The 19,512-nt window shown below is 39.9% G+C and overlaps 2 protein-coding genes across 4 annotated transcripts in view; one reads left to right on the top strand and one right to left on the bottom strand.

Annotated features, from left to right (window-relative positions):
• Positions 1-1,409: 1,409 nt before the first annotated feature.
• prdm8 (PR domain containing 8) lies at positions 1,410-9,161 on the bottom strand. Of its 2 annotated transcripts, none has more exons than XM_058054279.1 (4): positions 8,959-9,161; positions 6,274-6,493; positions 5,969-6,197; positions 1,410-4,350 (listed from the first exon to the last, which is right to left on the bottom strand). In XM_058054279.1, the coding sequence occupies exons 2-4, from the start codon at positions 6,484-6,486 to the stop codon at positions 3,362-3,364; spliced, it is 1,431 nt and encodes a 476-aa protein (XP_057910262.1). In that variant the 5' UTR covers positions 6,487-6,493; positions 8,959-9,161; the 3' UTR covers positions 1,410-3,361. The 2 variants fall into 2 exon arrangements, with proteins under 2 accessions (XP_057910262.1, XP_057910254.1); XM_058054271.1 differs by lacking the exon at positions 8,959-9,161 and adding an exon at positions 6,912-7,062 and having other exon boundaries at positions 1,411-4,350.
• A 1,033-nt stretch (positions 9,162-10,194) lies between these two features.
• Positions 10,195-19,512, top strand: part of LOC131105801 (anthrax toxin receptor 1-like) — a 32,384-nt gene continuing 23,066 nt past the window's right edge. For both annotated transcript variants that reach the window (XM_058054183.1, XM_058054184.1), the window contains exons 1-8: positions 10,195-10,546; positions 16,032-16,103; positions 16,872-16,943; positions 17,170-17,251; positions 17,889-17,919; positions 17,988-18,061; positions 19,221-19,289; positions 19,380-19,460. In XM_058054183.1, the coding sequence (XP_057910166.1) occupies positions 10,389-10,546; positions 16,032-16,103; positions 16,872-16,943; positions 17,170-17,251; positions 17,889-17,919; positions 17,988-18,061; positions 19,221-19,289; positions 19,380-19,460 (639 nt within the window). In that variant the 5' untranslated portion in view covers positions 10,195-10,388. The remainder of the gene's footprint in view (positions 10,547-16,031; positions 16,104-16,871; positions 16,944-17,169; positions 17,252-17,888; positions 17,920-17,987; positions 18,062-19,220; positions 19,290-19,379; positions 19,461-19,512) is intronic.

Genomic DNA, 19,512 nt, shown 5'->3' with positions numbered 1-19,512 from the left:
TAGCGACTCCAAATTGTAATATAATATATAATATAATATAATATAATATAATATAATAAAAAAAACATTTTTGGACACTTGATTTTGCTGAAAAATTAAGTAGAGGTGATCAAACAGTCTGTAATATTGTATGCAAAAAAAAGGAAGAAAAACAAAAGGTGGCACCAAATGTCTTTTCCTTAAGCGAGCTTTTCTTCATGTCACTCCCGCACTGCGTTTGCCAGTTTTGTTTTGTTTGTCACAGATTATTTTTGTTTGTTTACAAAACATCTCTTGAACAAGAGGACCATATTTTATTGAGTATGTTTTTTCTATGAATGACGACACATTTGTAACTGACTTTATATGATTCTATGATGAAACTCATAAATCATAACCAGAAACATACAGGTTTACTTTGTCTCCCTCATTTCCTGACTGGATCCCTTTTAAAATCTGAGCCGATGGTCCGCTATTACAACGTGAACCCAGTGTCAACCGCAATCACGTTCACAGGAGAGTACTCGCCGTGGTCAGTTCCGGTCGACAAAAACCACATCGGGGCCGGCATTCAGAAATCAATAACACTCGAGCCAAGCCATAACCCAAGAAAATATATTTTTTTGCCACATAATTGTTGGGATAAAAAACAAAAATAAGGCCATTGTTGGACAACAGGGGATTTTCGATGTCTGGACTGAAAGGCTAATTCCTCACATGGTTGCTGAGCTCAGAGAAATTAGCACCAAGCTGATTGGCCACTTAATGAAACTCTATAATTATATAATTATATGCTGAACAACATGATTCAAAAAGGACAATCAGATTTGAACCATTGCTTAAACACACTTCAAGAAAGTCCAATAAGCCACATTTGTTTGAGGATTTTATGACGTGTGCTAATAGTAGTTCATGTCAAATGTAAACACTCTAAAAAGATGACATTTGTAGGTTAAATAAAAGGCAAATAAAGTAAAGAAACAAAAAAGGGCTTTTATTTTGGAAAAGTATATATAATGCCATTTTGCTTAGTTTCTTTTTTTTTTCCAGCCCCCCTAAGATGTTCTTAAGCCCCCCCTAAATAATTTGAATTTTTTTTTTTGATTTTTAATTTTTTTATTGAGGGCGGCACGGCGGTCTAGACCTCACAGCTAGGAGACCAGGGTTCAATTCCACCCTCGGCCATCTCTGTGTGGAGTTTGCATGTTCTCCCTGTGCATGCGTGGGTTTTCTCCGGGTACTCCGGTTTCCTCCCACGTTCCAAAAACATGCTAGGTTAATTAGCGACTCCAAATTGTCCATAGGTATGACTGTGAGTGTGAATGGTTGTTTGTCTATATGTGCCCTGTGATTGGCTGGCCACCAGTCCAGGGTGTACCCCGCCTCTCGCCCAAAGACAGCTGGGATAGGCTCCAGCACCCCCCGCGACCCTCGTGAGGATAAGCGGTAGAAAATGAATGAATGAATGAATTGTCCTCGTATTTTGTGTGGAAGTGGTAACTTTATGGCTTCTTATTTTGTCTTTCCCCACCCTCGGCCATCTCTGTGTGGAGTTTGCATGTTCTCCCCGTGCATGCGTGGGTTTTCTCCGGGTACTCCGGTTTCCTCCCACATTCCAAAAACATGCTAGGTTAATTAGCCACTCCAAATTGTCCATAGGTATGAATGTGAGTGTGAATGGTTGTTTGTTTATATGTGCCCTGTGATTGGCTGGCCCACCAGTCCAGGGTGTAACCCGCCTCTCTTGCCCAAAGACAGCTGGGATAGGCTCCAGCAACCCCCGCGACTGAATGAATGAATTAATGAATACTTTGCAGAAACTCACTTATCACTCACTTATCACTTGTCAAGCGTGGGACCAATGAAACGCCATGTCGAACCGCACTGCATCATTTAGAGCGCTGTTTGTGTACCACTTTTGCTGCTACCTCAGTTTCATTATGAATTTGCTCCAAAAATCCATTCTAGATAGCCAAAAATATCATCATGAATAAATATAATCGAATATAATATTGAATGAAAAGGACAAACGAACATTTAACATCACTTTTTTACCTTTATTGAAGACTCTTGTTGGCGAAAACAGCAAAGAAGCAGGGCAGTGGACACCATTGTCGAACGTTATGGTGAATTATTTATTTATTGAATTGAATAGTTTCTCGTTTTCTTTAGCAAATTGCTGGCACTTGTATCTTTCTTTGGCCCCATGGCAGATTATTATTTAACGGTTACTCAATAAATAAAATGCAGTGAGAAAAGGGTTCTGGTTCGGGTACGCTATTCTGCAGAATGATGCAATACAGAGGAAACTGGCTAGTTTGTTACTCCTAATATTGTACAATATCCAAAACAGCGTACAAAAATTTGGGCCAAAACCAAATTATACAAAAATTGACTCAATATCGAGAACAATGGGTTTGCTTGGGATTGTTGTCTGATTTTTCATCATGGTGTTTCAAATGATAACAGGAAACAAAAAAAAAATCATATTTCCTGTTCACAAGTCGTAAAAGGTGGCGGCACGGCGGTCTAGTGGTTAGCACACAGACCTCACAGCTAGGAGACCGGGGTTCAATTCCACCCTCGGTTTGCATGTTCTCCCCGTGCATGCGTGGGTTTTCTCCAGGTACTCCGGTTTCCTCCCACATTCCAAAAACATGCTAGGTTAATTAGCCACTCCAAATTGTCCATAGGTATGAATGTGAGTGTGAATGGTTGTTTGTCTATATGTGCCCTGTGATTGGCTGGCGACCAGTCCAGGGTGTACCCCGCCTCTCGATAGGCTACAGCACCCCCGCGACCCTTGTTAGGATAAGCGGTAGAACTACAAGTCGCTACGTGCTGTAGGATTCAAACCCTACGGCTTGATATGGCAAATTCAGTGCTGAAAGAACAACATTTCCCATGATGCTTAGAGTGCAGATTCAGGAAGTCACATGCAGTGATTGGGTTCTGATCTGAAAAATCTTTCGTTAAAGTTTGATCAAGTGTAGAATTACTGCAGTTTCCGCTGACACCCCCCGCGACCCTTGTGAGGAAAAAGCGGTAGAAAATGAATGAATGAATGAAAGTTGTAAATGTAAACGTGCAAACACACTCCGTGGCCATGCACAGTAAAAGATGATAAATAAAAAGATGGCTTCCAGACGTGCGTGACAATCAGGAGCTGTCCTCAACATCTCTTTATCTATTTTCCACCACCCTGAGGTCCTTAAGGCACAAAAAACAACAACACACACACACATACACACATAGGCCTGAAGGACAGAGAGGCCACGTACCTCTGCCGCCCTCTAGTGGACAAGCTGTGTTGCTATTTTATAACAGCTACTACATTCACTGTTGAATCCAGGATCTAAGCCTTAATTAAATACAGAAGCCATCAGTTATGTGACGTCATGTGTCTGGACAGATGATGGCGCTCTCTGAAGTATTCGTGACAGATCGGACAGGTCAGCTTCTCCTCACGCCTCCTCCTCACCTGCGACTCGGCGGCAAACTCCTTCTTGTGGTGTGAGCGCATGTGGAAGACGAGGTCGGAGGTCATACGGAAAGATAAGTTACACTTGGCGCACCAGTTCTGCACCGAGACGCCGAATGACGTGAAGGTGGGAGGGAGGACGGTGAGAGCGGCGTTGGATCGGAGCTGAGAGGTTCTGGACCAGTGTTCGGGTGTGTAGTGGAAGAGCGACGGCAAGGTCTGTATGCCGGGCGCCATAAGCGTGTTGTATCCTGATACGGTCCCGGTGGTGAAGACCTCGTTCATGTCCTCCACACTGATAGAGGGCGCTGTTGTTATGTTATGATGCGGTATTCCCGCTGTGATCCTTTTACTGGGTTTACAAAAAGCACTTTTCTGTTCCCGACTGTTTGACTGGACCAATGAAAAAGCACTACTGCTCGAGCGCAAACCGGAACTCTGCCCTGTCTCGGAGTCCGCAAGCAAAGTCCCTTTGGCGTCCATCGCTTCTCCCAAAATCCCATTTTTACAACCTGAACCATCCAGCTTGGTCACATCCGCTTTTATTTTGAAGTCCGAGTCGGATACATCTCCTCCAGCCTCATCCTGGCTTCTCCCCAACTGCGTGATGTTAGCGTCATTTGAAATGTTGATTTTTTCCAACAAGACAGTTTTCCGCACTTTGACGGGAAGACTCTCCTGGTATTTCCGTTTCAAAGCCGGGATGTCTGCGTCACCGCCGCTGTCGGGTGGTTTGTCTTCCAAATCTCTGGCGATGTTGTGAAAATCTGTGATGCCATGCGGCCTCTTGTGTTCGGAAACGCTCTTCATTTGGCCGCACAAGAAGCGGCAATGAGCCAGGAATGGATATTCGTTCTTGAAGACCTGCTCACACCGAGGACATTTCAACTCTGGAAAACACACACAAGTAGGAATATGGATTTTACTCAAAGTGACATTTTTCGGAGATACTGATGATGATGACGAGGAGTGTGAATCTCAGCACTGAGGACGATTCCATACACATCTCCATGCACTGCCAGCGATACCATACTTTAACCCAGGGGTCTCAAACACGCAGCCCGCGGGCCAAATGCAGCCCGCAGGACACTAGTTTGAGGCCCCCGCCTTGATATGAAAGTTTAATGTTAGTGCGGCCCGCGCAAGTTTGATATGGATGCTGTATGGTATCATTCTTCCCTGCTACACCCCCCCACCCCCCCACCCCCAACACAGCGCATAACTTATAGGAAGTGAGTGACGAGACTATATAATTCATGTTTTTAGGTCAGGGGTCTCAAACTTGCGGCCCATGGACGCTAGTTTGAGGCCTCCACCTTGATATGAAAGTAACTAACTTGCTAATTGGGTAAAATCGTGACGTTTCATTAATGTTCAGGGTAAAGGTTAAATAATTATTAATACTGTTAATTTGAATCTGGAAAAAATATTATGTTATTGTATTATTTTTTTAGAATTATTATTTATTATTTTTATTTTATTATTATTATTTATCTATTTAATTATTTATTTTATTATTCATTCATGTATGTATTTGTTTATTACTAATTTATTTATTTTCTTTATTTTGATTTGTTTATTTATTTTTTCATCTTATTTTGTGTCGTAAATAAAAATGTAAAAAGCATTGAAGAGTTTTTTTGTTCCGTTTTTAATGAATGTTGTTGGGTTTTTTTAAACCTGATGCGGCCCCAGCCTCACCCAGACCCTAGCTCCAGTGGCCCCCAGGTAAATTGAATTTGAGACCCCTTGTTTTAAGTATTATTACGCTGTTTTTGTGATGTTCGGAGTGTCCCTGAATGCATCTGTGTTCTTGTAATGTTCATGTTAAAGGTTAAATAACTGTTAATACAGAAAATTTGAATCTGAAAAAAGTATTATTTTATTGTATTATTTTTATTATTATTATTATTTATTATTTTATTATTTCATTATTATTTATTTTTTGTTATAGTTTATTTCTTTATTTATGTAATTATTACTGATTGAAAATAATAATAATAAATAAAATAAAATTGTAAATAAAAATGTGTAGGGTACAGCAAAGGCAAAAAGCATTGAAGAGGTTTTTTGGGGGGGTGGGGGGTTGTTCTGTTTTTAATGAATGTGTTTTGGGGTTTTTTTTTTAAACCTAATGCGGCCCCAGCCTCACCTAGACCCCAGCTCCAGTGGCCCCCGGGTAAATTGAATTTAAGCCCCGCTGTATTAGGTATTATTACGCTGTTTTTGTGATGTTCGGAGTGTCCCTGAATGCATCTGTGTTCTTGTAATGACAACGAGAAAGCATGAAGGCACTAGGGACGTGTGGGATGGAGATACACACAGTATACGGTGTCGGAATCGTACTGCGGCGTGTGTTCAGGTTCACAATGAGGTTCTCAAACAGTGTCAGGCTCTGCGGGACTGTGCGGACCCTCCACTGTGATCTGTGCGCCACTGTGTGTATGACAACCGACCTGAGGCGTGTTCGTTCCACTTAAAAATTCTACACACATTCCTCTATCTCACCTTTACTGGTGCCTCTGCTCATGTCCGTGAAGCCCAGAAGGTGACAAAGCTCCTGGTCGTACCACACCAGGAGTTCCTCCTCCTGTTGGACGTCTCTGGTGGTCCTCACACAGAGCTGACCTCCTTGGAGGAAGGCTTCGGTGTTTTGCTCCTCTTTATTGCGTGCAGCCTGCACCAGTCTCAGCCAAGACAGCACCAGTGCCGAATTACGCATGGCCTCTGGGTCCACCTATTGGCAGCGTTGCGTTAACACTTATTATCCAAAATTCATAATGACTTAGTTTGTTTTTTTTAATTCAACTCACGCTAAAGATGCACGATTTGGCTTTCCTGTCGCTGGATTTCTGCGCAATAAAGGCAATGGTGTCGTAAAAAGTGTGTTGGAGAATACACGGACCGAAGCAGGTTCCTGCGGGGATGCTGCGCGTCACCACCACGCTGGTGTGGAGCTCAGCTGGATGCTGCACGATTCTGCTGTCAACGGTCCACACGGACCGAGGCAGGAAGGCGTAATCCATCGTTAAACTGCATAAATTCAAAATATGACAATTATTATTGGATTATGAACACTGTAGAGTACAATTGTACAATTTTCTGAATGCGCATGAACGTATCATTGCCATTATTGTATAGCTGTACTGCGTCGATACTATCGTATGCTCCGGAAGCTTTTTTGTGATATTATTGTAGCATTTTTCTCGTCATATGTTGCGTGTTAACATTCAAACAAGCACATAACACGCAGACGAAATGATTTCCAACGTCCTTTGTCTCAGTTTTTCACTCCGTTTCTTCTTTTGTTTCTCCCATCTGCCGTCAACTGTCTCTGTGTGTTGCCTATGAAGTTAAATGGCAGCCTCCCCTCCCTCCAAAAAAAAACCCAAAACAAAATAATACATAAAATGGCGTGTCTGTCGAATAAAAAGTATAGATGTGGACTCACCTGCTGGACATGGGGGTGTGTTTTTTTCAGTGGTGTTCGCCGGCGGTCCCACGTCGAGCAACTTAGCCGTCTGAACGTTCATGTACACTGACGCCCCTCCGAGCTCCTCCACTCCCACTTATCACCGTCATTAGAGCCAGTGATGCGTGGGGAAATGATGCGAACCGTCGCACAAGCTCACTCAGTGGATTTCACTCCCCCCCTCGGCCCCCACCCGAATGATCTACTGGTTGGCTTGTGTGGAGGAGAAGGAGGAGCCAGGCAGCAATGAATGGAAAGGAGTCATAAAACCTTTAAATTGGAGGATGAACCAAGCCTGAGATCTACTGGTTCACCTTTTCTGATCTATAAAAGTACTTAAAAATGTTGTATTCTGGTGTTAAACCAGGCCAAAGTTTCATATCATGAGGTTTGTGGATTTGGAAGTGAGCCCTGAAAGACGGTTTCAGAGTTTTTTTTCTCACCGGCTCTTTATGATGTCACAGTAGCCACATATACATGGACTCAAATATTCCATTCATTCATTCATTCATTTTCTACCGCTTTTTCCTCACGAGGGTCGTGGGGGTGCTGGAGCCTATCCCAGCTGCCTTCGGGCGAGACGCGGGGTACACCCTGGACTGGTCGCCAGCCAATCACAGGGCACATATAGACAAACAACCATTCACACTCACATTCATACCTATGGACAATTTGGAGTGGCCAATTAACCTAGCATGTTTTTGGAATGTGGGAGGAAACCGGAGTAGAAAACAACACGCATGCACGGGGAGAACATGCAAACTACACACAGAGATGGCCGAGGATGGAATTGAACCCTGGTCTCCTAGCTGTGAGGTCTGCACACTAACCACTCGACCGCCGTGCCGCCCAAGTCCAGTTTTATTAAAAAAGAAAATATATATATCTATATAAAACATGTGTCGAGCTTAATTATAAAATATTAACAAGATTGAACTTTATCTTTTCCTGTTCCCGGGTGCGTTCTTTCAGCGAATGCTGAGATATGACATAACACGCAGCTCCAGACGTTCTTCGATTTAAAAAAAATGGAGGCGAGCAATCGGCACTGGACTGCTGCGGAAAGTTTGTTTTTGATTCAAACTAAATTTCAAGACCGGACGAAGGAAAAACTGGCAATACGGAGTTATTCCAACAAGTGAAAGAAAAACTGGAGGAAGTCGGTATCACGTGATGTTGGTGTTTACGTTTTACTGGGCATGCCCCATTGACTATTCTGGTTGATTATAGCGGCGCATGTAGACACTCGATTGGAATATTCCTTTCCATGTATACCATTGTTTTCGGAAAGAGAAAAACTCCTCATGGCTAGTGTGGTGACTAGTGGTGTGTCGGTTATGACCAGACGAGTCAAGAACTAGTTCTTTTTTGTGAACGGAATGAACAAGTCTCTAAAATATCCATTCAGTCCGTTCGGTTGTTCGTTTTTTTGATTGGCTGGAGAGTCAGTTCACCGTTCCTTTTGCAAGGCGGGACTAGGTTCTGAAGATGGGGGGACTTAGCCCCCCTGGAGATGCACAGGATATGAATGAACGTAGTAGACATTTTAAAAAAAATCCAAAAAACAAATAAGGAACAAAAACCGGGATATAACTTTCCCACTTTTGGACATATTTAGCAGAGATACGCAATTGTTTTAGGCCACCATTAAATTGACACAAGTACACACAATCTACACTGCAAAACAGCTGCTCAAGCTAGCAGCTAGAAAGGAATTTTGAAAAGCTCATAAACAAGCTGTCTTTGTTCTAAAACGTTTGAGCCTTGGGAAACTTTCATGTTTGTAAGAATCTGTGTAAAAATCAGCTGAAATAGCCATCTCAAATGTTCCTGAATTATTATTTTTAATGTGTTTGTAAACTTGGTGAGATGTAGCTGTTAGCTATCTTGTGTTTTGGCTAGCTATACTTGTGTTTAGCATATTTAATGTCCATTTATAGATAGTAATTGTATTCTCTGTATGTTACAGTTATCGCACACATACATACATGACAAAGAAAGCTTGACTGAAGCAAGAAAAGCAAACCTTGTGGACGGAGTTTTCTTTCCTGGTTGGCTAGCTGTGTAGCAGCATTCAGTCAGTTATTGAGGACAGCACACTCCTCTCTGGTTAAAACATGGCTTGCCTTCCTTACAATATAGATTCCTTGTACACATATTACTATCCTTGTTTTCACTCAAAGGTTCATTCATTAATAGCTAATAATCCTACATTAAAATGAAGTGTTAGCTGATATGTAGTATTAGCTTGTTCATTGTTGTGCTGTGACAGGAGCATCACTGTTTATTTGAACATGACTTTTCCATCGTGGAATAAAATGTGGAGGAAACTGATCTGCAGACCAGATAGGGAATTGCATGGCGCTGCAGCATCGAAAAAATATGGACAACAAATCAACCAAAAAACGCCACTTAAGAGTCAGAATGTGAGCAGATTACTGGAACCTAAATATGTGCAAGTAAATTATGGATTTTAGTTGAATTACAGCTTGTTGCTCTTTGTTTAATTATGACATTCTTAAGAATGTCATAATTAAAATAAATAAAATATGAAGATATAAAATAAATAATTAAATAATTGTGCTATATATATCACTATATTGACAGTTACTATGGTAGCCATTATGTCATTGTATGGTCATATCACCTCGTAGTTCGGTATGTGACAAAAATTAAAAAAATAAAAAAAATTAAAAATTAAAAATTAAAAATTAAAAATTAAAAATTAAAAATTAAAAATTAAAAATTAAAAATTAAAAATTGAAAAATTGAAAAATTAAAAATTAAAAATTAAAAATTAAAAATTAAAAATTAAAAATTAAAAATTAAAAATTAAAAAAATTAAAAAATTAAAAAATATATTAAAACATTTAATAAAATTAAGTTAAAAACTGAAAACATTTTTTTTTACTTAAATTATATTCAGAAAGCAGGAAGTGAACAAATGTGACAGTTACTGATTGTAAAAGTACCAGATGGAGGGGTAGGATTAAGGGATAAGCTTTGCTTCTTCCTACTCCTTTTGGACATGTGGAACTGTGAACTGATTATGTGATGCATTCAATTGTCATCTGATGCATGTTCAAATGAAATAAAACCATTACCATGACCATATTTTGTATTTTTATATATATATTATACCACCAGAAATGTGGTGAGTTCTCTTTCCTGGAAGTCAAAGTGGAGTTTGGAGTCTGTCCTCGGGTGTCGCTCCTCTCCTCCATCCCGCCCAGCCTCATGTTATTTTTTCCCACCCCAGCCCAAAGAGGGAAGGAAGAATCGGGAGGCCGGGTTCCAGTCAATTCCAACCGAACCGGCCCCGAGTGGCACATCGTCGACGTGTTAGCTGGTCTTAGCTGTGTGTGTGTGTGTTGGGGGGGGGACAATGTAAAGATTTATACTTTTTGAAACGGCGCTGTTGTTGGAGAGCTCACCGCAAACACAAGCGGGGGAAAGATGGCGAGGAGGCGCATCGACACGATCCTCGCTTTGGCTCTGCTGGGAGTTTTCTTCCTCCATGTGTCCGTGCAACAACAGCAGGAGGAGGTGGAGGAGGAGGAGGAGGAGGAGAGGTCCTGTCAAGGCGCCTTCGACCTCTATTTTGTCCTGGACAAGTGAGTGTCTCTTATTATTTATGGCTTTGTTACTTTCTCATGAGTGCGTCTTGCCGTGCGACCCACCCCGCTATAGTCTTGGAAATGTGGACCGAAACCGACCGGTTCTGTTCGGTATCTTGTGTACAGTCATCTTGAAGCAAATATGAACCGGAATCCACATAAATCGAAATGGAAATCCCCTTTTTTGCTTTTACACGATGACAACAATCCCAAATAATAACAAATGAATCATTTCAACTCGTAATTGGGAGTCGATTTGTTCAGTTCAAGTGTTCGCTTCTGCAGACATTTTGACGGTTTTTTTAAGTGGGACAAGAATTTGGTCGGCTTTCAGAAAAAAAACTTTGGTCCGGTTTGTAGCAACAAGGCGACCAGAGCGACGGGATGTGGGCTGGGCCAGGCGGGATAGAGTTTCAGGCTGATGACGCCTGCCTGCTTGCCTGCCTGCCTGCAGGTTCTACTGGGTGGGATTCAATACAATACAATACTCCATCCACAGCTGCTTCCTCATCACCAGTGACGTCATTAGGTCTATTTTAGGGGGGGCTTCAGCCCCCTTAAAATGTTCTCAAGACCCCCTAAATAATTTCACATTTTTTATTGATTTTTTTTCATTCATTCATTCATTTTCCACCTCACAAGGGTCGCGGGGGTGCTGGAGCCTATCCCAGCCTATCTACACCCCGGATTGGTCGCCAGCCAATCACAGGGCACATATAGACAAACAACCATTCACACTCACATTCATACCTATGGACAATTTGGAGTGGCTAATTAACCTAGTATGTTTTTGGAATGTGGGAGTAAACTGGAGTACCCGGAGAAAACCCACGCAAACTCCACACACAGATAGCCGAGGGTGGAATTGAACCCTGGTCTCCTAGCTGTGAGGTCTGCGCGCTAACCATTTTTCCTTGCTTTTTTTCATTCATTCATTCATTCATTCATTGTACACCGCTTATCCTCAGGAGGGTCGCAGGGGCGCTGGAGCCTATTCCAGCTGTCTTCAGGCGAGAGGCGGGTTCACCCCGGATTGGTGGCCAGCCAATCACAGGGCACATATAGACAAACAACCATTCACACTCACATCCATACCTATGGACAATTTGGAGTGGCCAATTAACCTAGCATGTTTTTGGAATGTGGGAGGAAACCGGAGTACCCGGAAAAAAACCCACGCATGCACGGGGAGAACATGCAAACTCCACACAGAGATGGCCGAGGGTGGAATCGAACTCGGGTTTCCTAGCTGTGAGGTCTAGGAGACCTATAAGCGCTTGATAAGGCATTCTATAAGCGGTAGAAAATGAATGAATGAATTTCATATTTTGCGATGCAGTTTTAAACGTTATTAGAGCTCTCTAGAGATGAAATAACACCCCTATACATCAATACATCATTGGCCAATTTTGCCCAGTAATTTCAAAATGGATGTAACTTAGCTAACTTAGCTAACTTTTGAAATGTGGGAGGAAACCGGAGTAAACTTCACACAGAGATGGCCGAGGGTGGAATTGAACACCTAACTGTGAGGTCTGCGCGCTAACCACTCGACCGCCGTGCAGCCCTTGCTTTTTTTTTTATTTTAACAAAAAAAATCTCTGACAAATTTCATATAATAGGGCAAAAGCAGGTCAATAAGCAAGCCATTAAGCAGGCTAATATTACTACTACTAGCCTACTACTACTACTACTACTACTACTACTAGTCGTAGTAGTAGTAGTAATAATAATCAGAAGAAGAATAATGATGATAGTAATAATAATAATATAATAATGATTATTATATCATTGATCACTGTCCTGGGCTGCACTGCGGTCGAGTGGTTAGCGCGCAGACCTCACAGCTAGTAAACCCGAGTTCAATTCCACCCTCGGCCATCTCTGTGTGGAGTTTGTGCATGCGTGGGTTTTCTCCGGGTACTCCGGTTTCCTCCCACATTCCAAAAACATGCTAGGTTAATTGGCCACTCCAAATTGTCCATAGGTATGAATGTGAGTGTGAATGGTTGTTTGTCTATATGTGCCCTGTGATTGGCTGGCCACCAGTCACATGGTGTTGTGATATACTGTAAATGATGGATTGGTATTTGTATTGTATATTTGTATTGGTAAGTGAAATGAGGTTTGTTGGATTAACACAGGGCTGCACGGTGGACGAGTGGCTAGCGCAGGCCTCACAGCTAGGAGACCCCAGTTCAATTCCACCCTCGAACATCTCTCTCCCTGTGCATGCGTGGGTTTTCTCCGGGTACTCCGGTTTCCTCCCACATTCCAAAAACATGCTGGCTTAATTAGCCACTCCAAATTGTCCATAGGTATGATTGTGAGTGTGAATGGTTGTTTGTCTATATGTGCCCTGTGATTGGCTGGCCACCAGTCCAGGGTGTACTGATTGGAGCAGCTCTTGTCGAGACTATGTTCTAGTGAAGTTATTGAGCATGATACCATAGAAGAACCAGAAGAACATTTAAGTGCGTCTGTCTGGCTAACAGTGTGGACATCGGTAGTGGCTCAGACATGATAACAGACATTTTTCTCATAACTCTGTCCAGCTGCAAGTCGATACATGGATGCGGAATAATTAGACAAGTCGTAACGTGCCTGAAGGAGGTCTATGGTTAAACGTTATTCCCTCGTTTGTCAGGCGTAATCATAGTTTATGAATGAATGCTTTTTTTAAAAAAGATTTAGGAATGCTGTGGCATGCCCTTATTTGCCCTTGTAATCACCATCCGAGCTGTGAGGTCAACACTGTGAATGACATTTCCCTCTTCGGAGGGTGTCTGAGCTAACATCTGTCAGCCGCTCTTCACTCTTTACCCTTTGCTTCCAAAAGTTTAAGAGAAGCCCGAGGAGTGCCGCGTCACGCATGGCCAGCTCTCCCGGTGCTTGGACCTCTCTGCATGCCTCCACAGGCCTCCAGGAAGCCGCTGCTCTTTTTTTTTTTTTTTTCCTCAACCAACGCATTGGCCTTATTCCATCTTAAATGCCACATGGCGGCCCGTCTCAGTTGGAGAGGACGTTACATCCAGGATGTTGACAGAATGAGTGGATGGAGACTGAATGAACAGAAAAAGAAACATCGGCTTGCATGCATTCCTGCAGTCAATGTCAGACCAATACCAGGCTGACTATTTCCTCTTTGTCTGTTAAGCCACAAATAGACTAATAGATTAGATGACATTATATTGTACTTTACTTAACCCACAATGGGGGCAGAAAGATGCAAAAAGCACAATAAACCAAATACATATGCAAAAACATAACAATCTACTATGAAGAATATCTACTATAAACATTCATTTTCTACCGCTTATCCTCACAAGGGTCGCGGGGGTGATGGAGCCTATCCCAGCTGTCTTCAGGCGAGAGGCGGGGTACACCCTGGACTGGTGGCCAGCCAATCACAGGGCACATATAGACAAACAACCATTCACACTCACATTCATACCTGTGGACGATTTGGAGTGGCCAATTAACCTAGCATGTTTTTGGAATGTGGGAGGAAACCGGAGTACCCGGAGAAAACCGACGCATGCACGGGGAGAACATGCAAACTCCACACAGAGATGGCCGAGGGTGGAATCGAACTCGGGTGTCCTAGTTGTGTGGCCTGCACACAAACGACTCGACCTTCGTGTAGCCTTACTATAAACATTAACAATATACCTTGTCATAAAACCTACACCAAGTGTACATAAGAAAATACAGTAAAAGTTGTAAAATCTGATGTCACTATATTGACAGTTACTACGGTACCCATCATGTCATTGTATGGTCATATCACCTCGTACTTTGTGACAAAAAATTTTTAAAATTTTAAAAATTAAGAAATGTAAAAAATTAAGAAACTTAATAAAATAAAGTAAAAAAAATAAAAAATATATTTAAAAAACTTAAATTATATTGATATATATATTGATATTGATTATATTATATATTGATTTTAGTTGAATTGCATCTTGTTGCTCTTTGTTTAATTATCACATTCTTAAGAATGTGATAATTAAATAATTAAAATAAATAAAATATGAAAATATAAAATGAATAATTAAATAATTGTGCTATATATATCACTATATTGACAGTTACTATGGTAGCCATTATGTCATTGTATGGTCATATCACCTCGTACTTCGGTATGTGACAAAAAGTACAAAAATGAAAAATACAAAAATAAAATAATTGAATTTTTTTTAATTAAAAAATTAAAAAACTAAAAAATTAAAAAATATATTTTTTAAAAACTAAAAAATTTAAACATTAAAAACATTATTAAAGACATTTAATAAAATTAAGTTGAAAAATGAAAACTTTTTTTTACTTAAATTATATTAAGAAAGCAGGAAGTGAACAAATGTAACAGTTACCGATTGTAAAAGTACCAGATGGAGGGGTAGGATTTAATAAGCTTTGCTTCTTCCTACTCCTTTTGGACATGTGGAACTGTGAACTGGTTATGGGATGCATTCAATTGTAATCTGATGCATGTTCAAATGATGAGGCATGTTCTTAATATGAAAAAATGCTGTTCGGGTTAATTGTTTGAGGTGGGGTCCAGGAGGATGCCGCCGATGCGGATAGCGGGGATGGAATGAGGGTGGCACTGTCGAGTTTGAGACCGAAGTTATGGGTGGATGTTGTGATGTTTTTGGGACCGATGATGATAATATCTGTAACATCCTTTAACATCTTAAACATCCTTATATGGTATTATGAAGGGGATGCCCCCCCCCCTTCCGGACTCTTTATCATGTCTTGTTGGGATAAGGATAAGTGGGTCAGGAAGTGGCTGGTTAACAGGGTGGTACAATAGAGACACCATGAATCCAAACACCTCTGACTTTTATGACCCTCGTCAGAACGCCACCCTCTGTTCAGGCCTGCTGTTTGATGTCACCGAGACCCCCACCCCCCACCCGCCATCACCGAGTGCCACTTGTGTACCCCTTTATTGACCACCTCCCTGCCTTTTTCACTCTTTCAACCTGTTGTTTCCCTTCCTGTGCTCATCACCATCTGTTCCCCCTCACACACACACACACACACACACACACACACACCGACAACAAAAACATACACACACACACACACACAAGGACACACGCAGGCCAGCTGCCTGCTACACGCTCGCTGCTAGAGGCTGCTGCATCTGTCCCTGTCTAACCTCCACCCTCTGGCCCGCCAGCAATTAGCCCCCATTAGCAGCCCCCTGGGAGTGGGCTTCATTAAGGAGACTGTCATGTAAACAAAAGCAGCAGCAGCATGTAGCAGGATAAGCAGCAAGGCTAACAGGTTACAGTGCAACATAATGGAATGCGGCCAGTGACGTGTCTTCACATACGGGATGGCTCATTTACATTTATTAGCACTCATGCATTATGCCAAATAGAGACATGCAAACACTAATAACATTTGGAAGTAAATATTGTGTGTGTTGCTCAACTAAATTCTACTAATTCCTTTGTTGTTTTTCTAGATCCGGAAGTGTGAAGCATCACTGGATAGAGATTTACTCCTTTGTGGAGCAGCTGGCAGAGAAATTCATAAGGTATTGTTACTATTATGTATTAATGTATAATGTATTATTGAAAGCAGGAAGTGAACAAATGTAACAGTTACTGATTGTAAAAGTACCAGATGGAGGGGTAGGATTTAATAAGCTTTGCTTCTTCCTACTCCTTTTGGACATGTGGAACTGGGAACTGATTATGGGATGCATTCAATTGTAATCTGATGCATGTTCAAATGAAATAAAACCATTACCATTACCATTATCATTGTACAAAAAAATTAAAATTAAAATTAAAATTAAAATTAAAATTAAAATTAAAATTAAAATTAAAATTAAAATTAAAATTAAAATTAAAATTAAAATTAAAATTAAAATTAAAATTAAAATTAAAATTAAAATTAAAATTAAAATTAAAATTAAAATTAAAATTAAAATATTAGGAAAGCAGGAAGTGAACAAATGTAACATTATGCAATTGCATGGTCAATCCAATTCATACTTAGGTACGTGACAAACATTTTTGAAAAATGTAAAAAAATATATTATTTTTGTAATTTACATATATAAAAAAATGTAAAAAAATACATGTTTTAAATTTACACACACACACACACACACACATATATATATATATATATAATATTATATTATATTTATTGGGTGACTGGATGGTGGAATCATCACGCCTCATATTCACGAGCAAAATATGCTTTATGTTCGCTTGTTCCATAGCTAAAATACAGAATATCTGTCATTATTTTGTAGAAAGTGGTGAAGTAATGTAACACAACTATGTGTCCGCAGCCCCATGCTGAGAATGTCCTTCATCGTTTTCTCCACACATGGAAACATCATTATGAGATTAACTGAGAACAGGTAACCACCCATACACACCTAAAAATAAGCATTGTGTGATAACTGACTGTGTCTATTATTGTAAACGTTTACCAGTATCAACATTTAAACTTTCTTTCAGTTTTTGCTGTTGTTTGATTGATTGTATTTGTAGAACATGCCACGGGTCAATAAAAAACAAACTGTGTCGCGGGCCACAGCCTGCTCGAGGTTGATTATTCTTTTTGCTTTTGTTTTTACCCTTCAGGAAGGCCATCACTGGAGGACTGAGAGCTCTCAAAAGTGTGATTCCTGGAGGAGACACATTTATGAATTTAGGCCTGGAGATGGTAAAGCCAACTCTTTCATCTCAATACAAAAGATCCTCGCTTTTCCGGGGGGGCGTTACTTTCCATTTATTGTTATTATTATTATTAAATTTATTGAATTTATTTAATGTATTTAAATTTATAACGCACTTTACATCAAATAAATGATCTCAAAGTGCACAGACAGATTGCATGACACTTTTACGGATACAATAATTCCAGGTGGACTGTTACATTTAAAATATATATATATAGTCTGCTCCCCCCCATCAATTTTGTTAAATCGATGGGCCAGCGAGTCAAAAAGTTTGCCCACCCCTGCACTAGCTCATAGCCCCGGACCCAGAAGACAGCTTTTCTTCATCCATCCATCCATTTTCTATGCTACAGCATTTTACGTTTTTTTTAATGATTTTTTAACGTTTTTTTACGTTGTTTTTTTACATTTTTTAACGGTTATTTAACGTTTTTTTACGTTTTTTGCAGTTTTTTACATTTTTGCATTTTTAATGATTTTTTTTACATTTTTTATACATTTTTTTAATGATTTTTTACGTTTTTTACGTTTTTTAAACATATTTTTTAATGTTTTTTTTACTCTTAATTGGCCTTTCTTCTCCGCTAACTGGAGTATTGATGCCGTCTTTGTGTTCTGCAGGCCAATGCGCAGATATATCAGGAGAGACAAGGTAAAATCCCTCTGCTATCACCACCTCCGAAGTCACACGGCCTTCAAAGTGATGTGTGTGTTTGACAGGGACAGCCAGCGTCATCATCGCGCTGACTGATGGCGAGCTGAATGAGTGGCAGTTTGACAGGGCTCAGAGAGAGGTAATGTGGGATGAGAGGTTGCTGTTCTTTTTAATGTGAAGCTTCCACATTATAGATACCTTAATACCTTAATATAGTTCATCTTCAAACAGCTAAAATAATGCATAAGGCTAAAAATAACCAATTACCTAAAAATGTCATCCAATACTTCTCTACAAGAAGAACTACATTTGAAACACTTATATGCTAGGACTACGTTATGCTAGCCATAGCCTTTCAGTATGTGGAATCAAACTATGGAATGGATTGAGTAAGGACCTCAAACAATGCACAGCGATGAGCCAATTCAAGAAACAATACAAGCAGTTGATGTTTGCTAAATACAAGGATGAAGAGTCTTGAACCAGTCATGATGTGCTATATATATCACTATATGGACACTTACTATGGTACCCATTATGTCATTGGATGGTCATATCACCTCGTACTTCGTTATGTGACAAAAATGTAAAACCATTTTTTAAAATTTAAAAACTAAATACAAATTAATAAAAATTAATGAAATAAATTAATAAATAAAATAAATTTGTTAAATACAAGGATGAAGAGTCTTGAACCAGTCATGATGTGCTATATATACATCACGGTACTATGATACTCATTATGTCATTGTATAGTCATATCACCTTGTACTTCGGTATGGGACAAAAAAAAAAATGAAAAAAACTTTTTTTAATAAAAACATTTTTAAAGCCTTAAAAAAATGTCAAAATTAAAACTTTAATTATATTACAAAGGCAGGAAGTGAACAAAAAATAAAAAATAATTAAATAAAATAAATTATATTCGGAACGCAGGAAGTGAACAAATGTAGCAGTTACTGATTGTAAAAGTACCAGATGGAGGGGTAGGATTTAATAAGCTTTGCTTCTTCCTACTTCTTTTGGACATGTGGAACTGTGAACTGATTATGGGATGCATTCAATTGTAATCTGATGCATTTTAAAAATAAAATAAAATAAAATAAAATAAAATAAAATAAAATAAAATAAAATAAAATAAAATAAAATAAAATAAAATAAAATAAAATAAAATAAAATAAAATAAAATAAAATAAAATAAAACCATTACTATTACCATTACCTTTTTCAGATGGTGCAAAGACCGCTGGAGTGTCTTTTAGCTTCGATTCTTTTGTTTATGTGCTCCTTCCTCACAGGCTCAGCGTGCCAGGTCTATGGGCGCCATTGTTTACTGCGTAGGGGTCAAAGAGTTTAACCAGACCCAGGTAGGATGCACGGAAGGAAAGTTCGGGTATATAAACATGTGATAAAAAAAAATACAACATTGTGTGTATGTTTTGTTTCTTTTTTTTTAGCTTGCAACCATTGCCGACACTATGGAACATGTGTTCCCTGTGTGGGGGGGGTTCCAAGCCCTCAGGGGAATCATTGACTCGGTAAAACACACACACACACACACACACACATGGAGCAATATACTAAATCCTG

Source organism: Doryrhamphus excisus, chromosome 2, assembly GCF_030265055.1.
Source record: "Doryrhamphus excisus isolate RoL2022-K1 chromosome 2, RoL_Dexc_1.0, whole genome shotgun sequence".
In the NCBI taxonomy this organism is placed as follows: Eukaryota; Metazoa; Chordata; class Actinopteri; order Syngnathiformes; family Syngnathidae; genus Doryrhamphus; species Doryrhamphus excisus.
The sequence above is the reverse complement of the archived record's forward strand: the minus strand, read 5'-3'. Positions and strand labels throughout refer to the sequence as shown.